At 39.3% G+C, this 23,060-nt stretch overlaps 1 protein-coding gene across 3 annotated transcripts; it reads left to right on the top strand.

Annotated features, from left to right (window-relative positions):
* Positions 1-9,755: 9,755 nt before the first annotated feature.
* On the top strand, positions 9,756-21,983 carry siae (sialic acid acetylesterase). Of its 3 annotated transcripts, XM_072695606.1 has the most exons (11): positions 9,771-9,861; positions 10,226-10,301; positions 10,677-10,838; positions 11,839-12,002; positions 12,894-13,032; positions 14,048-14,264; positions 15,054-15,151; positions 15,234-15,367; positions 16,204-16,358; positions 19,098-19,284; positions 21,172-21,983. In XM_072695606.1, the coding sequence occupies exons 3-11, from the start codon at positions 10,715-10,717 to the stop codon at positions 21,454-21,456; spliced, it is 1,503 nt and encodes a 500-aa protein (XP_072551707.1). In that variant the 5' UTR covers positions 9,771-9,861; positions 10,226-10,301; positions 10,677-10,714; the 3' UTR covers positions 21,457-21,983. The 3 variants fall into 3 exon arrangements, with proteins under 3 accessions (XP_072551704.1, XP_072551707.1, XP_072551705.1); XM_072695603.1 differs by lacking the exon at positions 10,226-10,301 and having other exon boundaries at positions 9,756-9,861; XM_072695604.1 differs by having other exon boundaries at positions 10,226-10,838.
* Positions 21,984-23,060: the final 1,077 nt, after the last annotated feature.

Genomic DNA, 23,060 nt, shown 5'->3' with positions numbered 1-23,060 from the left:
GAGATGAAGAGATAAACCATGCATTATCAAAAATGTCCACAATATGTGGATGAAGACTCTTGGCTGATTATTATTGGGTGATAATTTGGGTACTAATACTGGGTAAGGCCTCCTTGGTCTCTCAAAAAAAGCTTCAATTCCACCACATTCTGAAAGTGTTCTATTGGATTCAGATCCAGTGACTAGGAAGTTCACGGAAGATTAATGAACTCATTGTCATGTCCAACAAACCAGTTTAAGAGACTTTTGCTTTGTGACATGCCATTAGAAAATGGTAAATTGTGGCCCTGAAGGGATGCACATGGTCAGCAACAATACTCAAATAGGCATTTATGCAATGATTGATTGGTAATAACAGTGTCAAAACGTGCCAAGTAAACATACCCTTCACTATTACACCTCAGCCAGTATAGACTGTTGACACAAGGCAGATTGAATCCATGGTTTCATGAAGTTGAAGCCAAATTCTGACTCTACCACGCAATGCCCCAACGCTAGTTAGGGCGGACTAGCACACGCCCCCTTCGAGCCGCTAATTTTTCAAACAACCAAATCACCTGGAGGAAAGCACCGCAACGAGGCAATGTGGGGGAAGAGAGAGCGCCATCTACCCACCCTGGAGAGAACAATGTGTACAGTTTAAAGAAAGGGGTTGTGGGTAAGTTTGGATAAATTGTGTTTGCAAATCAGACTTTGTAATTGTGAACTTTGCACAGCTGCACTGTCCATAAAAAGGAACCTGCTGTTCAGTCTCTATCCAAGAGAGAGGCGCATTCCCATTAGAATTCACACCTCACCCACTCCAAGTCTGCTCTTGATTTATTATGTAATAGAACTTTGTTAGACTCGTTAATGGTCATTACTGCCCTGCTGTGAATTAGAATTTCCCTTTCAAGTCATTCTCCAGCTGACCTTCAACCTGTCATTACCATCCATCATTGGGAGACATGCAGACACAAGAAATCTCAACAAACATAAACTATTCATAGCACGTCAGATATGTCCTGGCTGTCATACATACAGTGTAACCATGAACAATGAATCCCTTGTTAACATAGCCAATGATTTCTAGACACGTCAAAGTCCCTCATGACTATTTAAACAGAGGTCTCCACAGTTTCCACTGTAATGAAGTGTATTAAAGGTGCCATTTAATTCATTGATTGAGTAGTTTAAGATGTTCTTTGATACTTAGGTTAGTGTGTGACTTTTGCTGGGGCAAAAAAAAATTGCTCAGATGTCAAATAAGCCCATTTACCACCCCGTTATTTTACCTCAAAATGAATTTTCCTTTTACACAGGGCTCATGAATACAATTATAAGCTCTGCTTTTATTGTGTGGTTTCTGTAATCATTTGCAGTAACCACAAACTGTAGCACTTTCATTAATTAACACTGTAACAGACCGTATAGAGTTGCTGTCCTCTCAGCACAATGTGCTTTTAGCAAGCTGAAGAGATTGTAGCAGGTTAGCTTATAGCCTTGCCCCTACTCGCTTCCTTGGGTTTGGCTTTCTTAAACATACCGTATAAATAATAAGCTGGTGCTTTGCCTTCTGATATGTGTGTTTAGCCCCAGTTTGGTTTAGCTGAGGTAGTCCAGTTGGTCATCACAGGAGTGGACGATAGAGAGAAGAGATGGCAAAGCCCACTCAACTAATGTTAGCTTTTAGCCTAGCACAGATCCCTGTTTGTTCTCTATTGCTTGCCAAGGTGGGCTTACATAGGAAAAGCTGTGGTTATGAAGCCTGGGGGCCCGGTGGTAATGAGCTGAAGTCTTCATCTCGTCTTACTGTTTTACTGTCTTACTGGGGTCCTTTTAAGTGCATTATGTATTATGAACTCTTTTTTTGCCATAAGTATGTTCCAAAATAACATGGATGTACTTTAATTATTCCAACAGGACCCAAAGCACATACTTAGCATAACAGCTAAAGTTTTTTTTTTAGTTTTAAATCTTTGAGGGTAAAAAAAGATCCTACATTTGTATGAGATCTATCTTCTCCTTAAGTCCGCAGTCAGTATTCCTGTCAGATATCTCAGTAATCATAATGACATGCTTGAACTCCCCACCATCCTGCTTCTTCACACTAGTCACATATTCTTTCGCTTAAAAGGCAGCATGCTATTTCACACTGCAATAATCAGCAGGACTTGGCCATCTGGAAATGCGAGAACACTCAGAACTCTAAGTTCGTCTGCCGTTTTGGGCCCAAATGTTCGTTTTCTCTCCTCTCGTTTCTCCTTTGAACAAACAAGATCCTTTAAAGATCTTAAAGATGAAAAATGAACCCTGTTTTGTCTTCTGTTGTTCCGCCTGTAGTTTTCAGTAATGAAGCGCTCCATACGGCTCCCTCAATGCATCTGTTTAAATATTCATGGCCTGCCCTGAATTGCCCAGTTTTTAATAAGCAGAGGGGAAATTTCCTCCCATCTAAGATGAAGCAGCATTACCTCAGACGAGAGCACAGCCAGAAGGGAAGAAACGTCGAGCCGGAGTGAAATCTGTCTCAGTTCTTTAAACAAAGACTTCAGAATTTGACCTTATTTCTGTACCAACTTTACTGCATCAGAGCAGGCACTGTGGAAAGGTACACGCTGGGTTTGGGGACATATAACTATTCCAAAGTGTCTAAGACTTTTGAATTGAGGCCATAGAATAACTACTTTTGGTTCTCTTGGTTCCCTTGCCTCGTCCTTTCAATGGACAGTTCTTTAAAGAACCATTTTGCTATTGCAGACCACGCCCTGAGATGGAGCAGAAGGGTGGACTCTGCACACTTTGGCTTGGAGCTGGGATCGGCTTTCCTGTGTTCGGCACGTGAAGCGAATTGATGGAAGAAGGGGGGGGGGGGGGGGGGCAGGGTTTGTTCGGCATGTAGTTGAAGTAAGAACCAGGGCATATAAATGGGTAAGGGGGCAAAAGGAGGAGTTTGGGGTGTGGTCCTTCTCCCAAAATGAACTTTTTTTGCTATTGCAATATGCACATTAACCTTAACCTTTAAAGCTCAAATGATGTAAAAGCTCTAAAAGAATTTCCTAGAACCAAACATTAAGGCCAAGAACCATTTACCCATTTTTATATTTAAAGTTGCCAATTGATTCAGAATTTTCTGATGTCTGATGTCTCTGGTGACTTAATATTCTTTTATGGTGGGCTTGTAAATAATTAGATGAGCTCTGCTCTGATTGGCTGGTTTACATCACTATGATGGCTTACAGAAGCCACACGGCATAGCCTAGCATACCTATGTCCTAAGCACTGTAACAAAAAGAATTGTAATTGTCTTTTTTGTGATTATTCCCGAGTCCATACTACCACATTCTGTTGCTGTCTTGCTGATGTTGTGTGGGGTTAGCTAGCTGAAGAGATGGTAAAAGGATGATTGACTAAGGTTATTAGCTATTAGCTTGCTTCCCCAGCTTTTGCTTGCTCAAACCCATTTTTTACTCCCCTTTCCTCCAGATCTTCAAAGTTGCTCACAAGAAATCGTTACTTTCTTCAACATGAGAAATTATTGTTACTGTATTTGACTGTATTAATGTTTACCTGCATCTACTCCAAAAACACTGCTATTTATTTTGAAATAAATGGTTTTAAATAATGTGCGTAGGTGCTTCTGCACAGCACTGTATACACACACACACACCCTGCATGCACACACACACACCAGCCTTCAAACTTATATTGTATCTCTGCTACATTAGACTCTTTATCTTTCCAAAAGACTCATTAGCTGGAGTCATTTGTCATGAGGCAGGTATGTCTAAGTGATGTCAGCGCCCTCTCAGGCTGAATGAACACGAACTGCTCTGTTCATCAGCCGCTGCTGCGATGGCATCCATGCTGCATGCTTTCCTCGGACTGTAAGGAGCATCTCATTTGCAGAATGCTGTGTGTGATGGATTGGGGCCTTTGTGTTATTAGACCATGTGTCCAGACTCAGATGTCCTCCATAAATCTCCTCCTGCCTGATTTCACACACACACACACACACACACACACACACACACACACACTTGCACAGATTAGATGTTGCGACGAGTGTGGAGTGAGGTTTCCAGTTTATTTTGGGTAGATAGCAGTGCTGCTACTTCTGCTTCCACTTCCAGTATGGTACTGGTATAGAAGCAGTACTTCACATGAACTGGGGCATGAAGTTAGACATAGCAAGTTTGGCAAGAACCTGGCGATAGTCATGCAATATGTTTCACAATACAGATGTTATGATTCAATATGTTGTGATATATTGTGATACTGTAAATTAATTAAAATTGACTAAAATAAATTTGTTGAAGACACTGCTACAACACTGCTATCTAGAGGTCAGGGTTTAAAAACCACACAAAATGAAGCGCTGTCTGCTAACCATCTTTACATGTAAATGATTAATTATGAATTGGATCTGTATTTATCAGACTCAACACAGTATTGCAGCATATTCACCATATTGCAATCCTTATCAGTATTTACTTACATCCTTAGCATGATGTGCTTCTGTACACGGGTTGTGTCTGCGTTCGTTTCATTTAGGTGTACTACTGCTACAGTGCTGTGATTTGTTGCATTTAAATGTGTCAAATCAGCCAATGTAATAGTGAATGTAATAGTAAACATGCAATTTAGCTTTTAAATAATTAAATAATTTTAAATAATTTTTTACCCATGTGAAAAAGTAAGCTTAGCTAGCCCCCATTTCACTAGCCACAACCAGACAGGATTACTTCCAGACCAGTTGAATCTAAACATCACTTAAATACAACCTGTTTGGCAATGTGGAGCAGGCTAGAAGGACTCAAAATCTGAAAAACTGCTGGCCTCGCTTGCCTCAGCTAAGGCCAATGTACAACTTCACAAAATAGGTGGAACTTCTTAAAAGACATGAGAACAACATACCAACAGTTAAACATGGTGATGGTTGTGTGATGGTCTGGGACTGATTTGCTTCTGTAGGATCCAGACACCCATCATAACTGATTGAACTTTAAGTTCTGCTCTCTATGAGATAATCCTGAAGGAGAATGTATGCCTGTCAGTTTATGACCTAAAGCTCAGGCGCAGTTGGGTTATGCCGCAGTACAATGATCTAAAGCACACATGTAAGTCTGCTTCTGCGTGGCTCAAAAGAAACAAATCGACTTGAATCCCAGTGAGATGCTGTGGCACAATCTTAAACCAGCAGTTGCTGCTGACAAACCCTCTAAGTGTAGCCAAATTAAAACAATTTTGCAAAGAAGAGTGAGACAGAGTTCCTTCACAGTGATGTAAGTTTTCACACAGGTAATATAGGTTTTAAATTAATCTATATCTTCAATAAATAGAATGCATTATGTAAAATTATTTAAAATCTGCATTGTGTTTACTAATGTTATCTTCTATTAAAATGAACTGGATGATCAGCAGCATGTAAATGTGACAAATACGCAAAAATAGAAGAAATTATAACAGGACAAATGTTTTCACAGCACAGTATAATAAGGAATAATTTTAGCAATACTACAGGCACATCTCAACCAATTCATCTGATGCTTGAGATACAGGCTTCGACCATAAAAAGGCTATTCTGCTGTAAATTTCTTTGCATTAGTTCTATGTTTTTAACCACCTGTGAATTTTAATCTTTCCCTGATTCCAAGGGCAGAACCAATGTGAAATATAATTGCTTGGTGATGTTAATTTGCACCATAAACTGCTCTAATTTACCCTCACTATTGCTTTTAAATATACAGAATCCACTTAGGATTCTAGCAGAGCTTTATTGCACACGCCTTACCTAATGAACAGTGGAACATCTGAGCGCTTAGTAAGAAGTGCAGCTCAGTGGGCTTTGAATGAGCGATCTTTAAACATCAGTTAGGATGCAGTGTGCAATTATCTTCATCAGCAGAAGTCCCAAGCACAGCATTTTCGTTTGATAGGAAAGCAACTATGTGCTCTCTACCTTCTTTAATGGTCTAATTAAATGCCGTAATGACTTCATTGACCATTTAAAACCCCTGATATCCCTCATATCTCTCTCTGTATTTCTCTCTCCCCACTGGGCTCTTCAGCATTGTATCGATCACCACAATTTCACCGCCCTCTATCTTTGATTAGTCTTATACAACTGTTTATTTCTTCCAACTCTATCAGCTCTATAAATGGCGCTGCTAACTTAAACAATCGATTGTCCCCTTCGGCTCCTGTCAGAAGACAATTAGCACAGTGCTGCAGAACAACAGGGGAATGGAGTCGTGCTGAGGACAGAAGTGTCTCATTCCACCATCCCAGATGGATCTGAGCTTTAGATCTATAAGCATGTGACAAGTAGCACAAAGCAAAACAGATTTCTTCCTGAAAACAACTTCAAGACATCCAGTCATTAAGTAAAGCTAAACAGGCTAGACTGGCATTCTGGAGACATGAGCTCAACACAGTGCATTGAAAGGGTCCATATACTTGCAAACTGACTTTTCCTTCACAGAGTCTGATGTAGTATCTACAACATGTACAACAAACACAGCATTCACTTAAATACAACCTGTTTGGCAAAATGAAGCAGACTAGAAGGACTCAAAATCTGAAAAACTGCAGGCCTCACTTGCCTCAGCAAGGTCAATGTACACAATTCCATAGTAAGACAGGCAAAATGGTCTCCACTGGAGAGTTGCAAGGCGCAAACCACTGCTGACCAAAAATAACACAAAGTAGACAGTCAAACTTCTGACAAGACATGAGAACACCATACCAACAATTAAACATGGTGATGGTAGCTCTATCTCTATGAGATAATCCTGAAGAAGAATGTATGCCTGTCAGTTTATGACCTAAAGCTCAAGTTGGGTTATGCAGCAGGACAATGATCTCCAGACATGAGCTCTACACAGTGCATTGAAAGGGCCCATATACTTGCAAACTGCCTTTTCCTTCACATAGTCTGATATAGTATCTACAACATGTACAACAAACACAGCATTCACTCACAATTTGTTTACAATAACAACCAACCCATTTGCAACATATTACACTGCAAATTTGTTAATCAGTGTTAACACTGTAAATCTGCCTAGAGCAGGCCATCCTCACAAACTCAGTGACCACACAAGAAGGAGACTAGTGAGGGAGGTCACCAAGACACCTATGACTGCTCTGAAGTAGTTAAATTGATGCTGCCACTTCCGTGCTTCATGGTGGGAATGGTGTGTTTATAGTCACTAGCCTAACTAGACTAACTCCAAATAAGCTTCTTGCAGTTAGCCATGGAGTCTCCCACATGCCTGAACTGTGATCAAGACGGAATCCTCTTTGCCACTGTCCAGTAAACCTTTGACTGGTGAAGAACCCGGGCAACAGTTGTCGTATGCAGAGTCTCTCCAATCGGTCTCCCTCACTAGCCTCCTTTTAGCGTGGTCACTCAGTTTATGAGGGTGGCTGCTCTGGGCAGACTTACATGTGCTATATTTTTTTCCATTTCTTAATGATGGTTTTTACTGAACTTCAAGGAATGTTCAGGATTTTTTTTTTGTTTAATAATTCCCTGTCTCTTCTTAGAGTTGCAAGGAATGTTCTTTTGTGGTGGATTTATAGCCAGGAATACTGATTAGCCAGTGACTGGACCTTCCAGACAGGTGTCTTTATACTACAATCACTTTGAGACACATTCACAACATTCATCTCCATTTCATTAACTGTGAGACTACTAGCACCAACTTCCTGGACTTATTGAATTGAATTTGTTGTCAGTCACTTTTAGGGGTGAATATTTATGCAATCACTTATTTTACATAATATATATATTTAAGTAAATGACAGCAATTTATGGAAATCTGCGTTCACCTGGACTTGTTTTTTGTTTTTTTGTAAATTCTTTTTTAAAATATTGCCCAATATTTCATTCATAAAAAGCAATAAAAGGGGGAAATCTCGCCAGTTTTGTTCATTATAGAGAATATTTGCTTTGCTATTGTGGTGTTAACCGCTAGTGTGTCAGCCGCTGGCCTCACCAAGCATATGTAACACAACGTTAGCATTGCTGCTAGCCTGGCTTTTCTTTTTTTTATGTGTATTTTTAATGAGTATTCTGACCATTCGCACTACTGATCATGCCTCAGATGAGTTTAACCACGCCACATTATTGATTTACCAGTGGATTTCTATGCATTACAAGGTATAATCGCAGTATTAGTATTTTGTCCATATCAAGCAGTCCTAGTCTCTACTTTTGACAAACCTTCCAAAAAGACATGTGTTTTCTGACACGTTTCTGCTCCTATTTAAAAAAGAACTGTCTTCAAGCCTCCCACTTCACATCAACTGATCTCAGCACGCGCCAAGATCTGAACAACAGTGATGGGCTGATGATGTTGGCTACTCCTCATCGTTTCTTCTTATTCATATTTCTGTTGTCCTAATCTCACAGTAGCCTCCTACAGACTAACTCTGCCAAGCACAGCATCTATAAATACAAGCACGAAGGAACAGAGAGACACAGATACCCACAAACAGCCAGCTTAATCCAGCCTTCCACAAATGACAGATTTTCAAAGCCGTGTTTGATGAAAATCCAGTTACTAAATCTCGTAATATATATATTTGTACGTGTGCTCAACTGCCATTCGCCATGTTTCATTGGTGTGCATTTATTGCGTATGGATTTTCTTATTGAAATCTGTACATTGCATTTTTAGACAGGAAAGTTCAGCACAGTTTGCTGTTTTTCCTGCTTTAACAGAACTATTAAAGTTAAATTAGCTGTGCCTAAGCAGCAAAAGCAGGAATAAAAAGCTAAAACAATAAAAACAATCTGCATATTGTTTGACACAATTCCAATTGATTATATATATATATACATATATATATATATATATATATATATATATATATATATATATATATATATATATATATATATATATATATATTTTTTTTTTTTTTTTTTTTTTTTTTTTTTTTTAATTAAGCTATGGTGACCATATTTGGATTTTTTTTAAAGGGACACTGGGGACACCCCAAAGATTTAGAGCTATAGGACCATAGCAATGTGGTGTATGTGTGAGAATGGGAGTTAAATGCCTTAAAAATAGGCAACTTCAGTTCATTTACCAAGACCCATAAATAACATTTGTTGTCTATATAGCCAAATTATCTCTTTCAGTGTTTATTTTCATGACAATATATATATATATATATATATATATATATATATATATATATATATATAAATCTATGTGAAAAATTTAATGTAAAAATAAATCAGCTGTCTTAAAATAATAAAAACAACAACATTTTTTCATTGGACACTATTCAGTCCTCCTGGCCGGTGCAACGGGCTGCGACTGTGTGAGACACTGATCTGATTATTAATTTGGAGAATGATTAATTTCCAGAATATTTAATAAACTTGGATTTGGCTGCTTTGAGTATTTGAGTGTTTGTTTGTTGTTGTTTTTTCTTTTTGACATTATTTACATCTGGCAGTTGTTCTGCACATTACTGTAGAGGTTCGTGTTCGTGATAAATGGACCAATAGAAAGAGAGAGAGAAACCAGGCTGTCTGATTTCTCGGTTAGCAACATAAAGCCATGCCTGTAGAGGCGGAAAAGCTAAAGGACTCTCCTCCTGGACAGAATTATTATCTGATATGAAGTTTACACAGATTTACTGAGAAATATTAAAGCCGGAAATCCTGCTGTGTGAAATCGCCCCTGCTGTTTACTGAGTTGTCCGCCTTCCGCATGGTATCATGTGATGCTCACGTGATAGAGCTTGACGCATCTGCTGAGCTCTTCACTACACTTCCTCTGTATGTGGAGCAGAAAGAGGGGATGCGGTTAAAAGTCTGTATCGTGCTGATTCTCAGTGTCCTCACATCAGGATCGTCTGGTAAGCCTCACTGCAGACCGTACTGGCTCTGTCAGACGCACTGATAGCAGATCTAGAACATAGTTGCTCAGACGAGCCTGTCAGTCTAACCTGGGTCTACTGCTGACACTGCAGGCGGTGCTGGTTCCTGTTTTAATGAGTGTATTTCTGCTTTTTTCATGGTCTTATATTTATATGTTTATGTTTACCCAGAGAAAACCAGTCTTCTAATTGAGATCTCCTTTAGTTCTCCCAGACTGGTCATGTTTGATATATCAGTGTGAGATTTAGGAAATGTTGCCCTGTTCTCCTTGTCCTGAAAGGACTCACACTCACATTGCAAAAAAATGATGTCTCACAGATGGCTTAATCTCTTTTTGCTCAGACTGATATCACCTTTGTCTCAGATCCATGAATAAGATCTAGATGAGACAAGCACAAGAGCTCCAGTTCCAGATCCAGTTAAGTGCTGATGCTGATCTCATCTTTTCTCCTGAAGAGGGGGTTTAGGACATGTTTAAGTCATGGTCTGGTCCCAGATCTTGGTTGGTTGTAACAGTTTAACCCTCATCATTTCATAACTGCAGTTGTAGCGTCTCTTTATTCTGCTTAGAAGCTACATAAAACTCAGGTTATATAGGTTCCTAGCAATCCAGCATGGCCTGATCCTGTCAGAGAACTCGGCAAGTTCTTATACTAGAGCAATATGAAGGCCTTTAGGAGGGACAAAACAAGAAAATGTGTCTTCTAAGAACTCCAACCCTTAGTACAAGTGTAATTGGAGCATCAGTCAGACTACTTGTCATGGGCTTCTTGCATGTCTTTGCACTTTCCAGGTGATGGATTTCGCTTTGCATTATCTTATGGAGAGCACATGGTCCTGCAGAGAGCTCCAGAGAGGGCTGTCGTTTGGGGATACGGCTCAAACGGAGCTAAGGTGGAGATTTCTCTATCGGGGCCAAAAAGTACACAAGTCAGCTCCACTTCGGTTATTAATGGTGAGTAAGAAAGCTTGTTGTTTACCGTGTTTACAAATGGAAGATCCAGGGTGTTTTACAAAGATGACGGTGGTTCAGCACTTTTGCAGACAGTCGTGTGCAAATGTTTGGGCATCTTCAGCAAAATCACACATTTTATAGTTTTTATTAGCCTCCAGAGCTTATCAAACGTAAAACACAATATTTTCATTAAATCTATAGCATAAAGCATAGTTGCTCTGTCTTTCATAGCATAAAATAATTTTAAAAAATGATCAGTGTTACCTGTGCAAAAGTAGGGGAAAAGTCATTAGGTTCTTGTAGTTGGAATCTTCCCCATTCTTCTTTGCAGAAGGCTCTCTTAGGCCCCATCCACACATATCTGCATTTTTTATTTTATTTTTTTTTTTTTGTCTGCGTTTTGGACCTTTGTCCACATCCTTTTGGACGCTGATGATACGTAGGTATAGCTCTCCCCTGTCTCATGGGCATAAATTACTTTCACTTTCAGATCTTTAGAAAGTTGCCTTAAAGAGCCCATAGTTGCTGAGTATGTGTATGAAGTTTGAGGAGTCTGAGAATTTATAAATATTTGATTCCAGTGGTTGGTGTGGCCCACCACATAACAGCACTACTTGCCAATGAGCTACTACGCCATGTGAGAGACTGAGGTTTGATCATAAAGTCATCTCAGTCTGCATGACTATGCAGTGCTAAACCAATAAGAGTATTTGGGCAAGACTCCTAACACCACCTCTTTGGCCCACCTCTCTAATCCGAGTAACCTTGTAAGTCGTTCTGGATAAGAGTGTCTGCAAAATGCCGCTCAGCAGGGTGCAGGGTGTCCAAACATTTGCACAGAAAGATATCACAATACCCACACAACATCAATACTCATATGCCATCTCTAAATGTATTACAACACAATTATTGCCGAAAGTGCTTAATATGATTTTCTGTGTACTGTGTACCCTATCTCTGGTATTTTAAGTAGGTCATTAATATGTATTTTATTCTGCAGGCATTTGGAAGATGACATTAAACCCAGTGCAGGCTGGTGGCCCTTATAACCTCACTGCTGTTCAGAAAGGAAACACTTCGGCCAGGATCGCGTTTACAGATGTTCTGTTTGGAGACGTTTGGTTATGTGGTGGTCAAAGCAACATGGCCTTCACCCTTGCTCAGGTGACTAGCAGTATTTTCATTTTTCACTTTCCTACAGGATGTTTTTTTTTTTTCAGCAAAGGTGTCGGTGTCCGTACCTCCATTACAAACAATAGTCTCAATTTTTGGGGGATAAATAGAAAGGCTGCGTTGGGTGCAATCTTATGTCTCCACTTCCTGTATTCGTTGTTTCATATTAAAAGCCCTCTGCAGAGTTTTGTAATTGCAGTTTCAAGACATTTTAGGAAAATTCTGAAGTAGCGGTGGCAGTAATTTTGCACTGTGAGAACTTTACAGAAAAAACCTTCTAAACTTTCAATGGATGACAATGTAAAACAATCATATTGTTTCATCATGAATTTTGGAAACAATGTAAAAAAAAAATAAAAAAAAGCCGCCAGATTCACATTATGTTAACATTTTTGCAAGATAGTGAGGATGTGTTTTATTAGACAAATGGTTATATCATGAATGTTCATTCTACATCATCAGGTTCATAAAATGTAATATTTTTGTTTGTCATTTTTTATTGTATTTTATTGTATCCAAGTTTGCAAAAAAAAAATCTTTTCACAAATTAGTACAACATACACCCCAAACACTTCAAATCAGAATATACCCTATTCTGTTTACACACACGGTACAGCTTGTTAAATCTACCCTTTCCACACACCCTTGTTTTAATAAGCCATGAAATAATGAAATATGAATGAAAATGAAATAATTCGTATTGAATTACAACATCATACATCATACAACACCATTGCCAGCATGAACTGCCACCTCTAAGGGTTAACTGAAGATCTTGTAGGGGTCGTGGGTTATTCCTTTCTGTTGATATATTGTTTCTCCCTTTGTAAGAGACTGACAGTTGATGAATAGCTCACACCTGGTTTTCTGGTTTTCTTGCAGGTGTACAATGCCTCAGAGGAGCTGGCCCTTGCCTCCAAGTACCCAAACGTGAGGGTCTTCCAAGCTGCCCTGGAGCAAAGCAGTGTGGAGCTGACTGATCTTGGACATGTGGCGGTTCCTTGGTCCCGTCCCACACCAGGTTTGAAATAATATATCCTGGCAAATACTGGGGTTTCTGTGATGCACTCGATCTGATGTGCTGTTCTGGAGTTTTTTCATGTGAAATTTAATTTAGTGCCAAGTGCATCACGGTTTGTGAACAATGCCATTCTGTACAGGATGTCACTGGGATTGTGATTATAATATGACAATTCTCCAAATTGTGGAAGAATAACATTTATTATGTCACATCTATTCAAATTTCTATGTGTGTAATGTTCAGATCACTGATGTTCAGATGTAGACTTTCCATCTGTGCACATCTGGGTGGATTTTTATTCATACAGCAGGTACACTATAGGTCCTAATGTTTGTGGACACCCCTTCTAATGAGTGCATTCAGCTATTTTAAGCTTGCACTCATTGCTGACACACAACTGCAGATACACAAACACACATAGTTTGTCTAGTCCCTGTAGAGCCAATAAAGTAGGACTCTCTGGAGCAGGTAAACATGAACCTATTGGCACCATGCCTAATGCCAAGCGTGGGCTAGAGGGGTATTAAGGCATTGCACTGTGGAGCAGTGGAACTGTGTTCTCTGGAATGACGGTGCTCATCCAACATCCTGACTTTACTAACGCTCTTGTTGCTGAATGCAATCAAATCCTCACAGCAGTGCTCCAAAACTATTTTTAATGCCTTTTATTTCAGAAGAAATAAGTGAAATGGATGAGCAGATGTCCCAATACTTTTGTCCCTATTGTGTATATGCTCATCTCGCTGTCACGCAAAAACCTTGTATATCCAAATTGCAACTTTCCAGGGGAAGGAAAAAAAACTTCTTAACTTTCAGTGTGAAAAGATTTTGGAGCATTTCTATTGGTCCATTTGTCATGACATTTTGGCACAATTGCCAAATTCACATTATGAAAAAAAAAGGGAAAACTGGCAAAAATGAAGTTACAGAGTTTTCACTGACGATGATGGTTCATGTCATTTTACACAATGTGTAATCCTTCCTTTGTGTGTTTGTTTGAATCCTGTGATTGCAGAGATACTTGGGGGAAAGGACTTCACTCACTTCTCTGCTGTGTGCTGGTTGTTTGGCCGCTACCTATATGAGACCCTTAAGTACCCTATAGGTTTAGTGGAGTCATGCTGGGGTGGGACACCTGTAGAAGCCTGGTCTTCACAAAGAGCCCTGACCAAGTGTGGGCTCAGGAGCAGCTCCCACACACACACTTTCCCAAAGAGGACCACTTCCTCAAAGTATGGTATATGCTCAAATGACCTATAAATGGTTTATGTAGTTAGATAGGTAGGTGGATGGATGAATAGGTAGATGGATAGGTAGATAGATACTCACTCGCTCACTCACTCACTTACTCACTCACTCACTTCATTGATCCAAGAGGAAATCTAGCAATATGCAGAGATGAACTGGAACACTTACATTTTACCATGTAAATGCCCTTTATTTTTATTTTTTTCATAACAACCATAACATAAACAACTGTAGTGTGCTTAATAATAATAAAATTAATATCAAGTAATATTCATCTGTTACTACAAGTTAAATTGCTTTACAGCAAAGTAATTCAATAACAGCAACAATATTGAATTATTGAAAAGTTGAAGGTGCCAAAGAACGCATTTATTTAGTGTTTTAGATTTTTTGATGTATAAACAGTATGTGAGTGTGATTGATGTGAAGCTTTGTGCAGTGCCATGCACTTTTCTTTTTGGAGATTTGGTTAAAAATTATACATTCAACAAAAAAGTGAAGTTTAATTAAAAGCTAGGTTAAACAGATATAAAAATGATTCTTAAAAGCAAATGGGCCAGGTTTCTCTGTATTTTAACGAAGAATCTGTATTTCAGTTTTTTCTGATTTAACTGCACATACATTTAAGACATCCACTGAGAAATATCTATCATTTTAGACATTTATTATATAGAATAGAAAGGTGTAATAATGTAACTACATTTCTATATGCACAGTTAATATGAGCGTGACTGTGTGTTTCTATGTTTTTCCCCCTTACTGTCTATTTAAAGTGATAGCTTGGAACAATACTGGAATAATTCAGTGTTATGGAATGCCATGATCCACCCTCTGCTTAACATGGCCATCAAAGGAGCCATATGGTACCAAGGTAATAAGTCCCATGTGACGACTGAGCTGAGTGGTGGTGTAATTAAGTGTGGCTTGACTCTGCTTGTATTGCTGCTTCTCAGGTGAATCTAATGCTCAATACAACCAGGCTAAGTACTCCTGCACGTTCCCTGCTCTGATTGATGACTGGAGGATGATGTTCCACACTGGCTCAGACGGGCAGACTGCAGAGGATTTCCCTTTCGGATTTGTGCAGGTGCCAAATGTAGTGATAACTAATATATATATATATACACTGAATTGTGTACATCAAAGAAAATTACAATTTGATTGGGGCCAAAAATGCTCAGTTGTTCATTTAACAAACCCTGTTATTTTACCTCAGATTGGAAAAACAATAAGATCTGCTCTTATTGGCTGGTTTACAGCACTGGCAGTGGCTCACAGAACCCACATTTTATAGCATAGTTTTAACACTCTTTTTAACGCCTTGCCCCCACCCACTTTCCCAGGTTTGGCTTTCTCAAGTCCTACCGGTAAAATAATAAGCTGGTGCTTTCCCTTGTGTGTTTAGCTCCCGTTTGATCTGCTTTTATAGGTAAAGTTAGAGGAAAGGTAAAAGTTAGCACCGACACATATACATGGTTATGGGGCCTATTTTCTGTAGCAACCCCTATTCCCATAACTAGCAGAGTCTAGAGCTGATGAGCTGCTCTCTAGTATCGACAACAGCATATTCTCCCGAAGTCACCATCATCACATTTTGCATTTTGGCCAGGGCTTTCCCTAGTGGACTGGGATACTGTACATTTTGGGGTGGTAAATTTAACAAATCAAGACTGTTAAACAGTTTTGAGATTCTGGATTTGGCCTGTTTTCCAGCTTTGTTTTGGTTATGCTGGATTTTCTTTTCAGTGAAAAGACAAGAGTGTTTGAAGTTCACGCTCTGTCACTTCCATGTACCAAACTCTTCTTAGTGGACTATGCCAGGAAGAGTACAGTTTTACATTGGTAAGACCCCTTCAATAGTGCTGGTACTGAACATAAGCATTGTCTGTAACATTGTCTGCGCTTTGACTGTTCTTTCTCCAGCTGTGTACCTATAGCAAACTAAACAAACAAGACGGATTCCCAGAGATTCGCTGGCACCAGACCGCAGACTATGGCTTTGTTCCTAATAAGCGCATGAAGAAAACCTTTATGGCTGTTGCTCTGGACTTACCAGATGAGACGTCTCCTTGGGGCAGGTACAGACAAGTGTGGAGCAAGAGTCAAAACATAAGAGGAATGTCCTGTGGACATTCTTACACAAACAATAGCAGACCACTTTTAGGTGCTTTATCCAGCCTTTTGTAAAAAAAAAAAAAAAAAAAAAAAAGGTTCTTTAGATAACCATCTCTAACAGGTTTTCATAGAGAAACAGCATCTAACCATGTAACGAACACTTTTATAAGTATAAATAACATAATATTGGTGTTTAAGAGTTATAAATAATTCCCTTAAATTTAATTAATCAATAAATGTAATTTATGATATTGATACATCTATATATATATATATACAAATTTGGCCCCTAGTTCCTCCCTAGGTCGCTCTCTTTACAGTGCCTAGTGACATGTCAAAGGTTTTATTTTGCATTGTAAACACAGCATCACTACTGTTGAGCTCAGAGGGTAGATTATACTTTTTTTTTTTTTTTTTTTTTTTTTTGGAATATAGATTAAATTTCATAACTAGCTCTTGTCCTCCTGCCCCTTATCCTTCACCTCTCTATCTTTCTCTCTCTTTGTCTCTTTCACACACACAGCTGCTCATCTCTTAGCACTTAGCTTAATCCAGTCCAATGACTGAATGTCCAGTTATCTCTTAAAGCATTTTCTCTATTAAAGCTTCTGTGTCTAAGCTTTGTTGTGGTTGAGGCTAAAGTTCAAAACTACACTGAGATATTATATTTTTAAAAAACTAGCCCGTTTGTTGTTGGCATACCACACAATTACTTGTTCTCGCATCTGACGTGCTATCAAGCATTTTAACTTGATGCTGTGGTGATTAACATGAATTAATCAATTGACACAATTATAAATGTATTGTTATATAATGTGTGTGTGTGTATATATACAGTCATGCCCGAAAGTATTCATACCCCTGGCAATGTTTGACTTAAATTTACTTTTATTTAACCAGAAGTTATATTTTTGCCTTGAAACGACACAGGCATCTCCCAGGAGATAACACGATGATGTACAAGAGGCATCATTGTGGGAAAAAGTATTTCTCAGCTTTTATACACATTTGAACAAAAAGTGGCATGTCCAAAATTATTCATACCCTTTGAAAACTGTCACAGTATATGGGAAAATCCAAAGTTCTATACCATTCCAAATAGTCCAAGCTGTTTTAAAGCATCCTAATTACCCTGATTCATTGGGAACAGCTGTTTTAATCAACTCAACAGGAGAAAAACAGCAGCTCTCTGCAGTTGGTTTGTGGACAGTCATGGCTAAGACAAAGGAGCTCACTAAGGATCTGCGGCTGTGCATTGTGGCCGCTCACAAGTCAGGAAAGGGCTATAAAGCCATATCAAAATGTTTTCAAGTTCCAGTGGCTACAGTGCAAAGTATTACTGAAAAAAAACAAGAAGTTCCGCACTGTGGAAAATCTCAGAAGATGTGGTCGGAAGCCAAAAGTGACACCTGTGCTGGCCAGGAGAATAGTGAGAGAGGTGAAGAAAAATCCAAGGATCACCACCAAGGCCATCCTGGTGAATCTGGACTCTGCTGGTGGCGACATCTCAAGGCAGACAGTTCAACGGACACTGCACACTGCTGGGTTCCACGGACGCAGGCCAAGGAGGACACCACTTCTCCAGAAAAGGCACACAAAAGCCCGCTTGACCTTTGCAAATGCTCATCTGGACAAAGAAGAAGACTTCTGGTGTTCTGTTTTATGGTCAGATGAAACAAAAATTGAATTGTTTGGCCAGAATGATGTGTGCACCATTTGGCGTAAAAAAGGAGAACACCATCCCCACTGTCAAACATGGTGGTGGGAACCTAATGTTTTGGGGGTGTTTTTCAGCCAATGGACCAGGGAACTTGATCGCAGTAAATGGCACCATGAAAAAAGAGCAATACATCAAGATTCTCAACAACAACATCAGGCAGTCTGCAGAGAAACTTGGCCTTGGGAACCGGTGGACATTTCAGCACGACAACGACCCAAAACACACAGCCAAAGTGGTGAAGAAATGGTTAGCAGACAAAAACATTAATGTTTTGCAGTGGCCCAGCCAGAGTCCTGACTTGAATCCAATTGAGAATCTGTGGAGGGAGCTAAAGATCAGGGTGATGGCAAGGAGACCCTCGAACCTCAAAGAGTTGGAGCTCATCACTAAAGATGAATGGGCAAAAATACCAGTGAAGACATGCAAAAAGCTGGTCAGCAATTACAGGAAGCGTTTGATTGCTGTGATAGCCAATAAAGGCTTTTCTATTAATTATTGAGAAGGGTATGAATAATTTTGGACATGCCACTTTTTGTTCAAATGTGTATAAAAGCTGAGAAATATTTTTTCCCACAATGATGCCTCTTGTACATCATCGTGTTATCTCCTGGGAGATGCCAGTGTCATTTCCAGGCAAAAATATAATTTCTGGTTAAATAAAAGTAAATTTAAGTCAAACTTTGACAGGGTTATGAATACTTTCGGGCATGACTGTATATATATATATATATATATATATATATATATATATATATATATATATATATATATATATATATATATATAATGTTGTTATTGCTTTTTCCCACCAACTTTCCTAGCTAGGTCTCTCTTTATCACACACAATGTTATCATGCTATCCCAAAACAGTACAGAATGCAGTGTTGTTGCTCAATTTAGAGTCTGTGCCTTAACAAACACCTGTATGTGAAAATGATTAGCAGTGCAACAGTGGATTTTGTATGCATGTGTTTGTGTGCAGCATTCACCCACGTGATAAACAAGATGTGGCATATAGGCTGGTGCTTGGAGCCCGAGCTGTAGCATATGAGGAGAAAGGGGTGTTTTTCCAGGGGCCATTCCTTACCAAGGTCATGATCTTCAAGACCTTTCTAAGCATCATCTTTGATCAAATGATCAGAACCACCCGTTCCAATGATACTTTTGAGGTAAGGTTTGTTATGATATGTATGAGACCAAGTGTTAATCTTACTCTTAAATGAATAGTTTAAATCTGAAAAATCTGATTTAAAGGGCCACATTCTGCATTGTTTGCAATTTAATATTTCCTGTGACATTCACTTGTGTGGTTTTATGAACCAAAAACAGTCATAATTCATTTTTACATGATCATTTTTCTACTCCAGTTCAGAATCTAGTTTCCCAAAAGTTTTGTTACTGTTAACTGTTAGAGTGTCCTTAGTGTTTATGAACACAATACAAAAGAGATCAGAGTTCTATGGGATGCCATATAACTATCTGGCACCAAGATATGTAAACCATCCAACCAAGAGTCCGTACCATCTCCTCTTACTGTTTTATGGAGGAGAGACCAACACCAGAACATCCTTACCCAAAGAAATGGCTCGGTCATGCAGCTCCGGTGAAGCAGACACGTTGGATGCTAGTGAGGCTCTCTAAATAAGCTCTTAGCCTACCATTTTACCAGATAGTCTTACAAACACTGGAGCCTCATGACAGAGTTTCTCCTCCACAAAATGGTAAGAACATGTGTACGGAGGCTTGGGTGGATGTTTTAAATTTAGCCCCTTTGTCCACAGACGCAGCTCCTCTTCTTCTTTGGTTGTAATGCCCCACATCACACTGAGTTGTGTGGGAAAGCTACGTACCTTTGCTCTAAACATGTGGTTCTCAGCCCTGGTCCTGGAGGCACCTTACCCAGCTCATTTTAGTGCTGTCCCTGCTGCCAACACATCTGATTAAGGGTGCCTCCAGAACCAGGGCTGAGAAACACTTCTCTAAATAACGTTACGTAGTCTGTCTGAATGTTGGGTTACACTTGTAGCATCTTCATGGTGCTTTACGATCAGTGTCCACAGCAGTAGCCTACATACGCTATGACGATAAACCAATAGAAATGAAATGACCAGAAATTCTAACACAAAAGCGAAAGAAACAACAAAGTGGCCATGGTGGAATAAGGTGGATAACAACATCATTATGAAAATGGCTATAGGCTGAATAGGAGGATAATACATGCTGCATTTTTTGACGTAACAGGAGTAATTTAGCAATTCTAAACAGGCAAGTTTTGGTAGGTTAGTTTTGCATGATATGGGCCCTGTGAACAAATTACAGCAGGTGAAATAAGTATTAAACACGGCACCAATTTCCTAAGTAAATATATTTCTAAAGGTGCTGTTGACATGAAATTCTCACCAGCTGTCGGAGACAACCCATCCAGTCCACACAAGCAATGAAATCAAACCAAGGTTGGCAGGATTGCTTTCTAATTACTGGTAGATTTCAGCTGGTGTCATGACTGTACATGGCTTTTTACACCTCTCTTTCTTCATGTGTTCAATGCCTGCTTTTTTTCTATGTAATTTCTCATTATTACACATAACTTAGTTTGTGAACATTCATGCTTTGGTTGTGTGGATTGGATTGGTTGTTACCTACATCTAGTGTGAATTTCATGTCAAAAGTACCTTTAGAAATATATTTACTTAGAAAATTGGTGATGTGTTTAATACTTTATTAATTTCGCCTGCTGTATGCTCCTTTTACCCTAAATGCAGCCTATCTCCAAAAATAGGTTTAGTGTATGAAGTTTGCCTTAGTTGTACACTGAAAGTACAAGGCTGATGTAACTAACAGGTAATGGAAACATTTACCGTGCTAATAGGTGAGGTATAGGTATCTTTTATGTGTTCGCTACCTTAGTTTAAGTGCAGAACTAAAAAAAATAAAATAAAATAAAAAAGCTGACCAGCTTTTTTTATTTTTGTTTTTGGCCAAAATATTCCTGAAGTCTGAAACTAAAATGACCATCCATACATGAGTTATCATTTTCTTTTTTATCTCTACTCTAGATCTGCTGCTCTGAAGAGAAGAAACCATGCAGTGCAGCTTCACAGTGGTTTCCCGCTCCGATGCAGGAGCTGGGCAGCAATTATGTTTTGTTATCTATAGATAAATGTACCAGTGACACAGTGGCTGGTCTTCGCTATGCCTGGAGCGACTGGCCTTGTGCTTTTAAGGCCTGCCCCATCTACAGTGCGGATGGAGTTTTACCTGCACCACCATTTACCATTAATCGTTGGCTGTCAAATAGTCGTAAAGAGTGGCAGCATGCAGCGCAGCTTAATGAGGGCTAAAGGGTGTGTGTGTGCGTGTGTGTGTGTGTACTACAGAAAAAAGTAACAAGACTCTCGCTATGAAGAAAGTAAAGATTTCATGAGCTGAAATGGGTGAATGAATTAAAAACAAGAGCTCTCACTTGTGCATAATACTGTATTGAGGAATAGAACTGATCATGGTGGGAATGTAATTGACACACTTTTAAAGGCAGTGTGCTTACCATATATTTGCAGAAGGGGGCAGTATTGTCAAAGCATGACCACTGAATGCCTAATTTGTGCTGGCTGCTTTGTTGATTTGACTTGATTCATTGTCCTATTTGGGACATATTTGCACTTCTAATGAGCTTCTGGACATTGAGACTTGGTTCTTTTGGATTGCTTATATATACAAAAGAGTGACTACAAAGAGTGTTCTTTGCAGTAGTCAACATAAATTATAATGTTATGTTTTATATGTGTTTCCTTGAATGATTTAAGTGCTTTCTAGAGTGGCTTAAAAGTTACTAATGTAACAAATGCCAATAAAAAGGTCTGATTTGTAAGTTCTTGATGATTGTATTTTACATGTGATCTCAATCTCTGTTTGATGCTTGTGGTCTGGTGTTTAAGCTCTGCTTTACTTTGAAGCTTTAGGCCCAGACACTGTTCTGCATGCACAGTGGGGCCTGCCTGCTCCCAGGGCATTACTTATAAAAAGGGGCTGAAATGAGGCAACTGTGGTCTAGAAAGTCCCCCATGAGTGACCACATTGACGCAGGGGGACTGTACAGCAGGACCTCACATGACTGGTGCCCCACCCTTCACACTTGAAACTCAAAAACAGCCTTGAGGTAGAGCTCTGGCTCATTTTATTGTCCTGTCCAGTCCTGCATAGAAGTAAATGAGTGCCAAAGAGAACAAGCCTTTAGATGAGTATACAAAAATAAAAAATAATAAGCCAGATTAGACTGACAAGGCCAGGAGGAAAGAATGTGCTCTTCTTAAATGACTTGTCCATTTTAATCATTTGCATTCTGATCCGTGCTCCTGCAGATTTCACCTGGAGGGAATTTGGTGGTGAGTTTTGATTTTCCAAGTCCTGCACCTTTTGTTTATTCAAAGAAAAAAAAACATTCCTGACATTCTGCCCTGGAAAACAAGAAGGGCGTTCTCCTTCAGGTCCTCTCCGCTGAGTCCAGGAGGTTACCCTTTAGAATACCTGCTCTGATGCAACGCCTGTACTCCAGGGTACTCCTGCCTTAACACTCCTATTTAAAAAAAAAAAAAAAGGGTTACTGAATAGTTCTTGGCCTGGAGGCATAATTCTAATGAAGCATTTAATTGTGTTCAAATATTGTTATTCATTCAAACTGCTGTTGTGAATTACATGTGTTCAGGTCCTATGCTAATCAAAGATTTCTACAAGAATCATATGTCCAAACCAAGAACCTTAGAGCCCTGAGGAGACTATACACCTGCAGCGAGCACATCCCACAATGAATATTTCACTGATCGTGGAATTAGTTCAGTTCCCCGTCCATATTGTATATGTATGAAAATGAAAGCAGCATTGTGTAGAGAATGGCGTCTCCGGCATTGTCTTGTTTCCAAATCCTGTAATATTACCCCACCGTCTCAGT

The sequence above is a fragment of the Salminus brasiliensis genome, chromosome 13 (assembly GCF_030463535.1).
Source record: "Salminus brasiliensis chromosome 13, fSalBra1.hap2, whole genome shotgun sequence".
In the NCBI taxonomy this organism is placed as follows: Eukaryota; Metazoa; Chordata; class Actinopteri; order Characiformes; family Bryconidae; genus Salminus; species Salminus brasiliensis.
The sequence above is the reverse complement of the archived record's forward strand: the minus strand, read 5'-3'. Positions and strand labels throughout refer to the sequence as shown.

Bases quoted from the DNA above. Each gene is read 5' to 3' on its own strand.
- siae (XM_072695603.1), top strand. From the start codon at position 9,804: ATGCGGTTAAAAGTCTGTATCGTGCTGATTCTCAGTGTCCTCACATCA. The intron at 12,003-12,893 runs GTGACTAGCAGT...GTTTTCTTGCAG, and splicing joins TGGCCTTCACCCTTGCTCAG to GTGTACAATGCCTCAGAGGA. The intron at 19,285-21,171 runs GTAAGGTTTGTT...TCTCTACTCTAG, and splicing joins GTTCCAATGATACTTTTGAG to ATCTGCTGCTCTGAAGAGAA.